We start from the raw sequence: 14049 nt of genomic DNA, 5'->3' as shown, positions 1-14049 counted from the left end.
AGTGTCCTTCTAGAAGAGCCGCTTACCATAGCTAAAGTCTCTCTTCTACAGTTAACAAATGGAAAGTAGATACTTTATAAATACAGTGTAGTAGGTAACCCCTTGAGTGAGACTTTTTTTTTCCGGTTATGTTAGTGTTCTTAGGTGTATGTATAAGCAAAGGAAAATGAGCCGGAACCATAGAGGGATCCAATGTATTTGTTGATACCATATGATATACTAAAAACAAAGACTAAAACTGTATGGTAAATGCATGCTTGCGTGTGCAAAATATATCTGTAAATACCAGGATACAGTACAAAGAAAGATTTGATTATTTAAAAAAAAGATAAACTGTAGTACTATCTCATCTATTATTGAAGGGAAAAGGTTCCAAGTAATGGGTATTTCGTTATGAGCGAATCAATATTTAGATGCTATTTGATAATGCATATCAGAGGAGCAGATACCATATCCAATGCCTTTGGTGCGTTTTTGTTTGTTATAAATTTACCGGCTTGCTATTCTATTTTGATAAAGATTGCAAAGATATTTTTTATTATGTACCACACAGTACGGCACAAAAATTCAAACACAATGATGCAGGAAAATCAAGGTTCAAACAAGTTATTAGTACAAGGGGAGAGAGATAACAACAATATACAAAAACAGATATACCGTTACAGTGTACGAGCATGTGTGATACACGTGCGGTACATGGCTCCCCCTAAAACAGACATACATGGGAAATAGGGTGCCCTGCTCTCGAGGGCCGTACTCTAGGCGGGTCATCTGGCTGAAGATCAGTGGAGACCCAGTCTTCTTTGCTACGCATTTTGAGGATGAATGCTTTTGGCGTATGACAAATCACGAGAAAAGGGCCTGTGTAAGAAGGTGTTAACGGTGGCTTGCCTGTGTTGTTGAGCAGGAAAACATGCGTAGATGGGTGCAGATCTGTCGGAATGTGTTGCTTAGCAGGTGGCTAGTAAGTCTGGCAGCATGGAGTAAATTTTCTCACAACGTGATGTAGGCACTGGAGATTGTCAAAGGACGTTGCAGACGGAAAAAATTCGGCAGGGATGACCAACAGGTTGCCATACACCATTTCAGCTGCTGAGACCTGCAGTACATCCATAGGAATTGTCCTTAGTCCCAGGAGGACCTAGGGAAGCTGGGTAAACCAATTTGAGTCATTGCAGCGAGACATCAAAGCTGCTTTGAGGGTATGGCGAAAACGTTCAACCATACCGTTAGCTGCAGGGTTATATGCGGTTGTCTGATGAAGGGTGATACTCAGAATATTTGCTGATGATGTCCACAATTGAGAGGTAAAAGTGGTACCCTTATCAGAAGTAATATGCTCAGGGATACTAAATCTTGCTATCCATGCTGAGAGTAAGGCAGATGTACACGAAGCGGACATTGCAGTATCCATGGGAATGGCTTTAGGCCAACGAGTGGAGCGGTCGATGACAGTAAACAGGTAACGATGTCCTTTTGTTGTGGGTAGGGGACCTACAACATCGAGAATGTGTGCAAAGTGCTGCTGAGTTTGAGGAAAGGTGCCTACTCCTGAATCCTTGTGGCGTTGTACTTTTGCGGTTTGGCAGGAAGTACAGGCTTAGCATCCTTAGTAATGCCATGCCAAATGAACTTTGTCTTCAGTAGCTCTATAGTAGAATGACGTGAGGGATGTGAAAGGTCATGAATGAAATCAAACACCTGTTGGTTCAGGGGAGAAGGTATCCACAGTCTAGGTCTACCAGTACTGACGTCACAGAGGAGTGAGGAGTTGGAGTCATTGAGAGGGCTGTCCTCCCAACGAAGGGATGTACATGATGTCCTACATGCTTGATACTCTGGATCTTTTTTCTGGGCCTCTGCTCAGGCATTGTAATCCAGTCCCAGTTGAATGGCAGCCAATATGTTTCTTGGCAGGGCATCGGTAATATGATTAATTTTCCCAGGGACGTACTGAAGGGTACAATTGTATTTAGCCACGGCGGAGAGATGATGGAGTTGATGGGTGTACCCGGCATCGGACTGACGAGTGAAGCCGTGCACTAGAGGCATGTGGTCCATGCGAATGACGAAGACCGTACCTTTCAAGAAGTGGCGAAAGTGACCTACAGCCAAGTGTACCACCAGCAATTCGCGGTCAAAGGTAGAGTAGATGGATTCCGCCTGGGACAGTTTTCTACTGAAGTAGGCCAATGGGTGGGTTGAACCATTGACCACCTGCTTGAAGACTGCCCCAGTAGCTATGTCACTGGCATCAGCGGTGAGAAGGAAAGGTGCATGTGGCACGGTAAAAGTGAGAGTAACAGCAGTTGATAGGGCATTCTTTGTGTTGCCTAGGGCCGCTTCTTGAAGGGGCCCCACTTGAAGTCTTTTGGCTTGCCCTTGAGGGAGGGGTAGAGGGGAGCAAGAATGGCAGTGATGGCTGGCAAGGAATGGTGATAATAGTTGATCATGCCCAAGAATTTTTGTAGTGCTTTGATGGTCGAGGGTGTGGGGAACTTCTGAACGGCTGCTACCTTCTCATGGAGGGGGGTGAAGTTTTTCAGGAGTGATGCAGTGCCCTGAAAACAACAATTTGTTGGCACCAAAGCTACTTTTGCTGTTCACATGGTTCAAGCGAGCTGAAGTCCAATTTCGCATCAAGGACGTGATTCGGTCAAGCACCAAAGCAGATTATTTTCCTAGAAATTTCCGATTGGCTGTGCAAGCAATGGGACACCCCGTTAATGTACAAAGACATCAAATCATACCTCATGGTGCAGTACTCTCCATCACCGGCAGCCCGCATAGAAAAACTTTTTCAGCTATTTCAATAACCATTGGGAGACCAAAAGGCTTCACTCACCCTCAAGGAAATGTCCAGTATCCCTCGCCTGCAACCTGCTGCAGAAGGCTCTCCTCATGAAGTGAATATAATTTGTGCCCTTTGGGTACGGTGCCTGCCCAAACCTGTATGTGCTACCATCCCCAATGTAGATATTTCGTCCATGAAGGACCTGATGACCGAAGTCCATGCCCTTATGGACAGCCACTTCACAACCTTCCACCAATGCCTCCACTCCTGACGAAGTGAACAACTATTTAACATTAACCGAAGCTGAGGTGAATGTGGTAGGACAAAGACACCTACCCCATGACGGTCCGAAACGGCTGCAAAGCTGCTAACCACCCACATATACTCCTCATCGCTTATGCCCCAACCAACGGCCTTTCCAGCCACTTACTGCGAAGAAATGTGCGAATGGTTGTCAGTGGCCAAAAAACGTATAAGTAGGCAATTGCTTGCGGCAGTGTCCTCCCCTGTCAATAATCTTTCCTGCGATACCCACCTACCGTTATGAAACCCTCACATTATCATATGGAAGCTGGAAATTGTATGGTCCCCATTGTTTGAGTTTTAGTTCCATTGTTGCTCTCAACTCTCCATATATAAGCTCGTTATCTTGTTGAATAAAGTCACTTACACTCGTCTCGCCTTTCTGTTAGTACCTAACAGTTACCTTGTGACAAATGGTGAATGTCAGGGGACCAGCTTACCACCACTGCACCCTACCCTTTTTACGATCCCGCCCACTGACCCTGGCTCTTCGACTCACACTATTAAATGAAATTGCCGCCCCTCCTCAGTAGAGAACCGTTCACCAAATTCCAGCCCACTGAAGTTCACTTTTGCATCAAGGGCTTAACTTGCTCAAGCAACAAAGCAGACTATGTCCTAGCGATGATCCCCGAGGACACTTTCCCAGAAATCTCCGATTTTGCTTCGGAAACAAGGGGATACGCCAATAGCAGATGACGCCCTTAAAATATACCTCCTGGAGCAGTGATTACTATTACCAGCTGTATAGCCAAGCATTAACAATACTCAGTGCGGATTTCCTTGCCCATTTCCTCCTCCTGGTTAATGTGGTACATCGTTATTGAGTTATCACAGACTCATACTCATCGATACCTCTGCAACTTGCCTCCTCCACCCTCGCACTCAACATCAATGCACCCACGGAGGCCTATGCCCACCTTCTCACATCGAACCCGGAAATCTTCCATCAAGAACTTTGCTAAACGCCCACGGTTCCCAGAAAGCATGGTATTTATCACCATATTAAGATAATGGGCCCTGGTGATTGCCAGATTCAGGCGTCTGTCCCTGGCAGTACAAAATATTGAAAGCAGGGGTATATAGACGACTGTTACATCGTTACCAGATTTATTTTGGTCTAAGTGATTTGACACAAATGAGCAGAGGATTTCACTAATAATCATGTTCTTCAATCGATAACAGATCAGTTTCAATTCTCAACTCTGACTTATTAACTGAACATTATAACATTAATTTTAACCAAGTCAAGCAAAAGGGAGGGAGCACATATTAGTTACTGTACATTACAGATATTTGGCAAATTAATGTTAATGTAGAAAATGATCATAGTGTCTTTTGAGCATAGTGGGAGCCCAGAGGGCACGCGACTACAGTTTGCGCACAACACTCCTCACCCTGGCCGTAAGGGGATAAGGTGATTCCTCTCACAGATACGTGGTGGCCCTTACCATGTGACATCACCAGTAATCTAGGTTACCTCTCATCGAATCCCCCAGTTCTTATCAGACTTCTTCATGCATTAACCTGTAGAGTGAAAATTATCTACATTTACATTCTACATGGCGCTTTGAGAAATCGATTCTGACTGACTTTCCCAGCCCAGCCCGTGGAGACGAGGTCATAGGTCAAAAACCATGTGCCCTGCATTTTTATCTTTAATATATTCAAATTACCTTTCTATCAGTGACAAAATCCCCCCTACCATACTTCAGACTCTCCCGAATCTGTGGTAATCAATTTACTCTAAAACAAAGATAATACTGTTAACTTTCAATAAAAACAAAACGCCAATGAATATCAGTCTGTTCAAAATAAGGCCTTCATGATCCTGGGCAAGCCTTGCTCACTGCCAACAGTGGTGAACAAGGCTTAGAAAAATACCACATCACTCATAAGTGCTCATATAACATAACTCAAAAAGAATAAAATTAATGATCAGTCATTATCATGTACACAAAAGACTCATATCATCGAGTACATATTGCATTGTATAACACAAATAAAAAATCATAAGCACACAAGTACACATAAAAATTCTAATTTCATTTTAATGATTAGTGAAATTGTTGTTTGAACAGGACTCGCCTTGAAGAGGCCATCCAAGTTCCAGAACCTGTTGGGTTTGGAGTGCCTGTGGTGCTGTTGCTGATTGAAGGCGGCATTAGTTCCATCACCAAATGTGCAATGGCACTCAGGAGAAATATTCCTGTTGTTGTGGTGGCTGGTACTGGAAGGGCAGCTGATCTCATGGCATATGCAGTTTCTATGACCATTCGGACTCCTGGGTAAGTTTTTTTCGTATAACAGGATTAGTAGAAACAGTATTTGTAAAATTTTTGAACATTGAAGTTTTGATAATTTTCAAGGATTTAAGGATTTCATTGTTTAACTTATTATTTGTTTAATGTCCATAGATGAAGTGTGAAATACTTTGAAATATTTAATTTCCAAGTCTCTTTTTAAAAAACTGCCTTTGATATATCATGTGAAAAAAATTATAATTTTTCTAAAAGAGCATTATATATACGAAATTATTGTGATTGTGATATCTTATGTCTTTGCAACAGTGCTATAGATCTGAAGCTTTAGTAGTCCATTTGAATGGAATAGTATGAAACACGATGTATGGAGTAAGCTATATCGTAACATGCATTAACAATCATTAAATCATAATTAAATCATTTATAAATCAAAGCGAAAAGTTTCTCATCAACATAGTAAAACTGTCACGGCTAGAGCTAGTAATATGGAAGGTAAAGCCTAAAAAAAATATACTTGCCTCGTTAGGGAGATTCTAAATATTTTATGTAAAAAAAATCGGGAAAGTTAATCAAATAATAACTCAACAAAGATAATAATTTCACCGAGAAATGAATAACAGCAATAATGGGTTAAACGGAAATTTTTGTGTAAATTGACTATATTTGCTGAAGAATAAATTTTAAGTGTTTACTAAAAACGAATTCTGATCCAAAACCGAAGACTATACATGTACTATACACGATTCAAGTCACAATTTTTATTATCATACCAGAAACTGTGTTCTTATCGACTTGGATATGCTTAATGGAAATTAAGTAATTAGCGTTTGGCTTTATTTTTTTCAATATCATTCATAGTCTATGAACCATAGTCTTATGTTTAAATTTGGTAGATACTGAACATTTTAAAATTCATCAAAGCTTATCATGTCTAATAGAGAATATTTCTGCTAGTAAAATATGTAACATAAAGTTTATTCTATTTTAGAGGCCAGTATATCATGAGAAAAGGACATCGTGCACAATTGAGAGCAAGAGTCAACTCCACTATGCTAGAATTTGGTGATAATCATGGAAAACAAAAGGTAGTTATGCAAACAAAACAATATACTCAATCTTTTTTTAATGAGGCATATTTGCACTGACTCACAGGTCAGCCCTTTTAGCTCGGTAAACTTTCCTATTAGCTGATTGGTTAAAATTATTTTGTCCAGCCAATCCGCTAGTAGGAATCTTTTTTGGGCTTAAGCCATGTCGTCCTGATGGAAGGTTCCTATTGGTAGCTTTCTAAGGGATATTTGGCTACAGTGATATTCCCAGAGAATTAACCTTTAGGTCTCCAGATTTCTAACTCTGACGCGAATATCCTTAAAATTTCTCATCATGCAATCTCCAACTTCTTCTGTCTCTGCAAAGTTGAGTATTTATTTTTAACAGTGTATAATTTTTAGCTCCTGCTTCACAGAGAAATTAGAATAATTTTAAGTGTTCGGAGCTTAGCCGATCACCGGAGGTGCCACAGGGCTGTCGTTCATGACGCATGTGTTATTTAGTTGGCTGAACGACACTCCCGGTTGTAATAGCATGAATAATTATGAAGCTATTTAATTAAGATTATACTAGGAAGTTATGTATTATGTCAATCATATTAATTAGAGTTTCGGCAGTTTAGGTAACCGAACCTCTCCCCGTGCTAGGCTACCTAGCCTACGCGCTTCAGTTTACTTTCATACATGATATAGAACGACATTCCTAGTTGTAATAGCGTTAATGAATTATGAAGCTATTTAGGCACAATTATACTTGTAAAGATATACATAATTTTGCATATATTTCCTCTTCCTTATATCGATCGTATACGTTAGAGTTTCGGTGATTTAGGTAACCGAAATCTCGCCTTGCGCTAGGCTACCTAGCCTATGCGCTTTAGTATACTTTCATACATGTTCCCAGTTTACCCTCGTGTATCGTTTTATCAATTCATGCGGAGATAGATATCTCCTAGAATGATTATATAATTTGATACTCGTCTCCTGTGGAATTTTAAGTGTAATCCCTCCTTCCCTCTGAGTGCCGTCATAGGCGACAACCCTATCTTGGTCCTGCCATAGAGTACACATTCCGGCTTGCCTAGGCTAGTGTTTTCTGTCTCTTACCCTTGCCGGCAGATAGCCGGCTTTGGTTTTTCGACAGAACCTCAGAGTATTCAGTCTGTCTGCCTGCGGCCGAGCAACAGGGTGAGTAGTCACTCCCCTGTCGGCTTTCAGCTGCCGGCATAAGAGGCTATGCCTCCCTAGGCCGCACTTGAAGTGGTTGTATGATGCCGCCACCTTCTCCCCTGCGGTCTAGAAGACTAGTCCTGTTTTCGGCAGACCCTAGGCTGAAGAATAGATATTCTTCCGCGGCTTAGGATGGCGCCAATACTGAAACAGAGTTTCTCCCTTGTGTGGTAGTGGCGGCAACCTTGCCGCCTTCTTCCACACTTAATACAGGACCCTTTCCCTGCCCCTCTCTGTCCTTTAGCGATGGCCTACCCGTCGCAACCCTGTGGCCGTCGTCCCACAATCTCACCGCTTGCCGGGTAGGTTGTGGTGTCGGCCGGCCTCCTACATAAGCAGCTGTATAGTCACTCAGTCTTCCCCTTATGGACGCAAGGGTCCGGGAAAGGTTGTGCCGGCTGTGACGGTTGCCGGTGGGAGACCCCTTTTCTGTCGAGTGTTCTTCAGTCCTCTCTTGGACTGCCATCCACATCCCCGGAGCCGGCAGTGACCGGCAACGGTTTTTGTGGTTGGATGGAAGCCTGAATGATACATTCTCCCCTTCCATTTGAACCCTCATTCGGGAGGAAGGCAGTAAGATTAAGTACTTACACCCTTATTTATTGTTAACAAACATTTAATAAGGTAGCCCTTCACTCCATACTTTCTCTCTCTCTGTCAGCTAGTGCCGCCGGGTACACTGGGCCGGTGTCACCAGGTATCTCGCCGGCTGGATTGTGCCACCAGGTGCTAGCGTAGCTGGCAACATGCTGGCTGAACTACAGTATATGATTATACAGTAGCCAGTATATTTGCAGTATAGATCATACTGCAGACAGAAAACAATAGTATATTTATACAGTAGTTATTTTTCAACATACCCTGTGTATCCTTGCACAGTCTATTGTTGAGACCAGTCATATATCGAAAGAAAAGATTCCTTTCAATACACTGATAGCTAATCAGTTAACAATTTACCCCACAATATTAAAGACCTTAAGAAGGGTCAGTGTTAAGATACACTTATCTACCCTTAGGGGTTAGAACCCTTCCCTCGGGTTTCCTGAATAGGAAGACTCTATGGCTTTAATTTTGGGGGAGGTCACAGCAATTGGCTGGACAGGAAACACAAATATGTGTCTTTCCTAGTTCCTTTCTAGCTTGACTATCCTAAGCTATAATGGTTAAAATATTAATAGTAATATTTTACATATTTGTTTATCAGGTGAGATAAACTACCGCATACTCATTTAAATTTCCTCTCTTTACAGGAGGACCTATTGAAGTGCGAAGTTGTCATCTGCAGCGTCAAGAGTAAGGACTTCTGCGGCCCCAAAGGGTGCAGGGCTCATGCCCCCTTCACCACCACTAAAGAAGCCCTACGGTACGGGGACCCCCAAGGCTGCAATATATGCCAGGCCTTGGTTACCGAAGATTTTGACGACCCCAAGTCAGCGGAGTTAAGGGATGCAGCACGAAGAAAGCTGCGTAGATGGGTACGTGGGTTCCAGAAGAACTCGACGGTTCTGTACCTTCCTAACGAAAGGATGTGCAACTTGCTGTTCCCTAAAGCGGGTACTAAAGCTGTCATACCCCAGACACGACCCGAGATATCATGCGTCCAGATTGCCGTCAAAATGGAAGGCAGTGACGCATTACAAGGCATGGACATCCATCAAGAGGAGAGGATGTCTGAAGTGTCCTCGGACACTGAGAAGGATCTTCTCAAGGAAGGTCACGAGGAGGAGTCTACATTGACTCCTGAAGAAGATGATGAAGTTGATTTGGAATCCCTTCCGTCGGTGCCGGCTCGGGAGCCGTTACCCTCAACATCTTCCGCCCCTCCATCAGATGACATGAGACAGGCGCTGGCCAATCTTACGGTGCTGATGGAGAGCATTCGCAAACAAGCCGAAGAAAGGGAAGCGAAACTTGAAAGAGAAATCGCTCGACTCTCCGCCTCCCGTGGGTCTCACAGGAGACTCAGAGTTCAAGACCTCCCAACCTGCTCCAAAACTAATCCCTGGAGATATGCGGAGTACATGCCGATCACCAACGGCAAACTCTTTATTTCGGAGAAGTTGGGAGCAGTCCCTATTGATGACGTTCAGTTCTGGCCAAGCTTCAATGCTTACCCAGACTGCTTCATTCGTCTGAAGCTGGAACCAGCGTTGAAGGAAGAGACGGAACCCAAGGAGGTCATAGTATTCGACCATGAAAAGGCACAGGCTCTTTTGTCAAGCAGCCTAAAGCAGGTGGGCTACACTAATTCTAAGGTGTCTGCCCTCAGCAAGAAACATCCTACCTTCCTTGGTCTAGCTTCAATAGCCTTCCCCTTTACATCGAAGACTCTTAAAGCCGTTGTCAAGGCAATAGAGGCAGGCAAACCTTGTACTACACTGGATGAGTGTAGACCTTTGTCGTTAACCCTGCCCATGGAGGATAAGGATTGGAAGGAAGTCCACCTTACATTCTCGGTTGGGAAGTTGGAGGCAGATATCGCTGGACGTCAGTTCAATGAGAATCTCCCAAAGCTGTCAGACTTTCTCTTGCGTAGGGAGCAAGAAACAAAAGAAATTGTTTGGAGATGACCGCAGGCCTAAAGAGTACCTCAGATATAAACATGGTCATGGCCAAGATGCACATGGCTACCTTGGTAAAGGACCTGTACGGCTTTATTAAAGCCAGAAGGGCATGTAGAGAGTTCGTGTTTGCTTCAGCAGCTGTAAAACACGAACCTAGGAAACTGATAGCTTCCAATATCTGGGGTAAAGACCTCTTCTCAAATGAAGTGGTCAAGGAGGTAGTTGACAAAGCCGCTACGGAGAATAGAAACCTTCTCCAGAAGTGGGGCATGTCATCTAAAAGGAAGTCTTCTCCAGATGAGGGTCCCCGGCCTAAGAAGAAGACTAAGAGACCCAGATTACCCTCTTGGCCTGCCAAACAACAGCATCCCACAGTTACCATGACCGTGGTGCCCCAAGTGGTTGCTCAACCGCAAACCACTTACCAGATGGTACCTCCCCAGCTGGTTGCCCAGTCACCAGCATTTAACCCTACGTTTGAGAGACAGACCTCTACCTTTCATCCCAAAGGTAGAGGCTCTAGACGGGGTCAGGGGGGTAAGGGAGGATGCGGTCAGGGAGGTAAATCCTCCAGAAAACAGAAGCAATGAGATGCTTCAGGTAGGAGGGAGGCTCCAACAATTTCAGGACCATTGGACCTTCGATCCTTGGGCCCACAGCCTAATCAAGAACGGACTTGGATGGAGCTCGAGCGAGGCTCCACTATCATTTCCTCAATTCTTCCAACACTCCACCCCCTTACTGGAAGAATATACCCTAGAACTATTGAGCAAATGGGTAATAAGGAGGGCAAAGTCCATCAAATTCCAGGGAAGGCTGTTTTGTGTTCCGAAGAAGGACTCAGACAAACTCAGAGTCATTCTGGACTTGTCGCCACTCAACAAGTTCATCGAGAACAACATGTTCAGGATGTTAACCCTTCAACACATCAGGACCCTGTTACCAAAAGGGGCGTACACAGTCTCGATAGACCTGGCAGATGCTTATTGGCATATTCCAGTCAACCGCCCCCTCTCCTCCTACCTAGGATTCAGGCTACAGAAGAAGTACGTCTTTAGAGCCATGCCCTTCGGACTAAACCTAGCCACAAGGATTTTCACGAAACTTGCAGGCGCAGTAGTTCAACAAGTACGCCTAGGAGACGTTCAGGTAGCAGCGTACCTGGACGATTGGCTGGTGTGGGCAGCATCCAAGACTGCTTGTCTGCAAGCATCCAAGAAAGTGATCCAATTCCTGGAACATCTGGGATTCAACATCAACATTAAGAAGTCTCGACTTTCTCCAGCTCAAGAGTTTCAATGGCTGGGAATCCATTGGAATTTGAAGTCACACCGTCTCTCCATTCCCACAGGGAAGAGGAGAGAGATTGCAGGATCTGTCAAAAGACTACTGAAATCCGACAGGATCTCAAGATGCCAACAGGAAAGAGTACTGGGCTCTCTCCAGTTTGCAGCAGTGACAGACCCAATGCTAAAAGCACAACTAAAAGATGCCTCAGGAGTCTGGAGAAGATACGCATCAAAACGCTCGAAGAGATCAAAGAAGACCGATACCGACCTTACTACGATCACTTCTCAAGCCATGGTCGAAGGCCAAGAACCTAAAGAGGACTGTGCCCTTGCAACCACCTCACCCATCGGTGACCATCCACACGGATGCCTCGACGGAAGAATGTGGAGGTCACTCTCATCAACGGAAAGTCCAAGGGACCTGGTCTTCTCTATTCAAGACCTTTCACATCAACATTTTGGAGGCCATGGCAGTCCTTTTGACGTTGAAGAAACTCTCCCCTTGCAGATCAGCGCACATCAGGCTGATAATGAGATGTCTGAACTGTCAAGGCTCGAGATCTCCCCAGATCAACCGAGTGATATTGGCCATCTTCCGCCTGGCGGAAAAGAAGAGATGGCATTTGTCAGCAGTTCACCTTCAAGGGTTCCGCAATGTGACAGTGAACGCTCTATCCAGGCTCAGGCCGATAGAGTCAGAATGGTCCCTAGACGCAGACTCATTCTCCTTCATCTTGCATAGATGTCAGCATGCCTGAAAACTTTAAATCATTCATTCATTCATTCATCTTGCATCAAGTCCCGGAACTGCAGATCGACCTCTTCGCGACAAGCGACAACAAGAAACTACCTCGATATGTAGCCCCATACGAGGACCCTCTAGCGGAGGGAACAGATGGAACCAGATTTACCTGTTCCCTCCGACCAATCTCCTAATGAAGGTCCTCAACAGGCTGAGATCCTTTCGGGGAATGGCAACTCTAGGGGCTCCCAAGTGGCCAAAGAGCAACTGGTTCCCTCTGGTAATGGAACTGAAGCTGAGGCTGGTCTCTCTTCCAGACCCAGCACTATCTCAACAGGTTCAGAAGTCGACTGTCTTCGCTTCATCACAGAAAACCCAAAACCTTCATCTCGTGATTTTCTCTCCTTAGCGGTAAAGAAAATATTTGGGATCTCAAAAGGCAGTATAGACTTCTTAGAAGAATACAAGTCTAAGTCAACTAGGAGACAATATGAATCGTCTTGAAAAAAGTGGGTGCTTTCGTCAAAGCAAAACGACAAAAAAAAATCTCCATGGACTTCTTTATCCACTTTCATAGACAAGGTCTGGAAGCCAACACAATAACTACGTGTAAGTCGGCTCTGACTAGACCTCTGCTATACGCCTTCCAAGTAGACCTGTCGAATGAAATCTTTGACAAGATCCCTAAGGCATGTGCTAGACTCAGGCCTGCAGCCCCTCCGAAGCCCATTTCATGGTCCCTGGACAAGCTCCTACACTATGCTTCAACAGTGAACAATGAAGATTGCTCTCTTAAGGACCTGACTCAAAAAGTCATTTTCCTGTTCGCTATAGCCTCGGGAGCTAGAGTTAGTGAAATAGTGGCCCTATCCAGAGATGAAGGCCATATTCAGTTCACAGAAGCGGGAGAACTGAATCTTTTTCCTGATCCAACCTTTCTCGCTAAGAACGAGCTACCCACTAAGAGATGGGGTCCCTGGAGAATCTGCCCTCTGAAGGAAGATGTCTTGCTGTGTCCAGTGGAATGTCTAAAGGTCTATCTTCGAAGAACTTCAGACTTCAGGGGAGGACAGCTCTTTAAAGGAGAAACTTCAGGATCAAACTTATCCCTAAAACAAGTGAGGGCGAAGCTCACCTACTTTATTCGCAGAGCGGATCCTGACAGTTCACCCGCAGGTCATGATCCAAGGAAATTTGCTTCATCACTGAACTTCTTTCAGTATATGGATTTTGAGCGTCTTCACTTGTACACTGGATGGAAATCATCCAGAGTCTTCTATAAACATTATGCAAAACAAGTGCATGAGCTGAATCATTTTGGGGTGGCGGCAGGTAGTGTGTTAAAACCTGTCGTCTAGTACTGCAATGAACAGTAAATTGATTGGGACTTTCAATTATCAGGTAAAGGTGTTGACACCTTCCAGTGCAATACTTGTTGAGTGTCACTAAAGACTGTTCAAATTATTTCAAGTGGAGAACTATATAGATAACACCCGTGCCATGTGTACTTTACACAGTGTTGATAATATCCAACATTACAGAAAATTAGAAAATTTTGTTAAATTTTTCAAATTCAAGTGTGGCACTAATAATTTCTTCCCTTTCAGGTGGAAACAATATTTTTTTCTGTATTATGTTGCCGATTGTATATTTCTCATTACATATATTAACATATATTACACAGGTTACTTTATGCTTGATCATTTATTGTAAATAAATGTATATCAATGTGTAATTGTGTCTTATTTCGCCCTACAATTGATAGAAATAAAGTATAAGACAGAGTTTTCTTAATTAGTTACCTAAGTAAAACT

The 14049-nt window shown here is 43.8% G+C and overlaps 1 protein-coding gene across 1 annotated transcript in view; it reads left to right on the top strand.

The window, feature by feature from the left end:
• The window catches only part of LOC137634361 (transient receptor potential cation channel subfamily M member 4-like), a 112834-nt gene that overhangs the window by 24193 nt on the left and 74592 nt on the right, over nucleotides 1-14049 (top strand). Inside the window, exons 13-14 of the mRNA XM_068366758.1 lie at nucleotides 5179-5385; nucleotides 6350-6446. Of these exons, the coding sequence (XP_068222859.1) occupies nucleotides 5179-5385; nucleotides 6350-6446 (304 nt within the window). The remainder of the gene's footprint in view (nucleotides 1-5178; nucleotides 5386-6349; nucleotides 6447-14049) is intronic.

The sequence above is a fragment of the Palaemon carinicauda genome, chromosome 44, assembly GCF_036898095.1.
Source record: "Palaemon carinicauda isolate YSFRI2023 chromosome 44, ASM3689809v2, whole genome shotgun sequence".
NCBI classification, from domain to species: Eukaryota; Metazoa; Arthropoda; class Malacostraca; order Decapoda; family Palaemonidae; genus Palaemon; species Palaemon carinicauda.
Note: the sequence above shows the minus strand (reverse complement) of the source record. Positions and strands in the feature narration are given on the sequence as shown.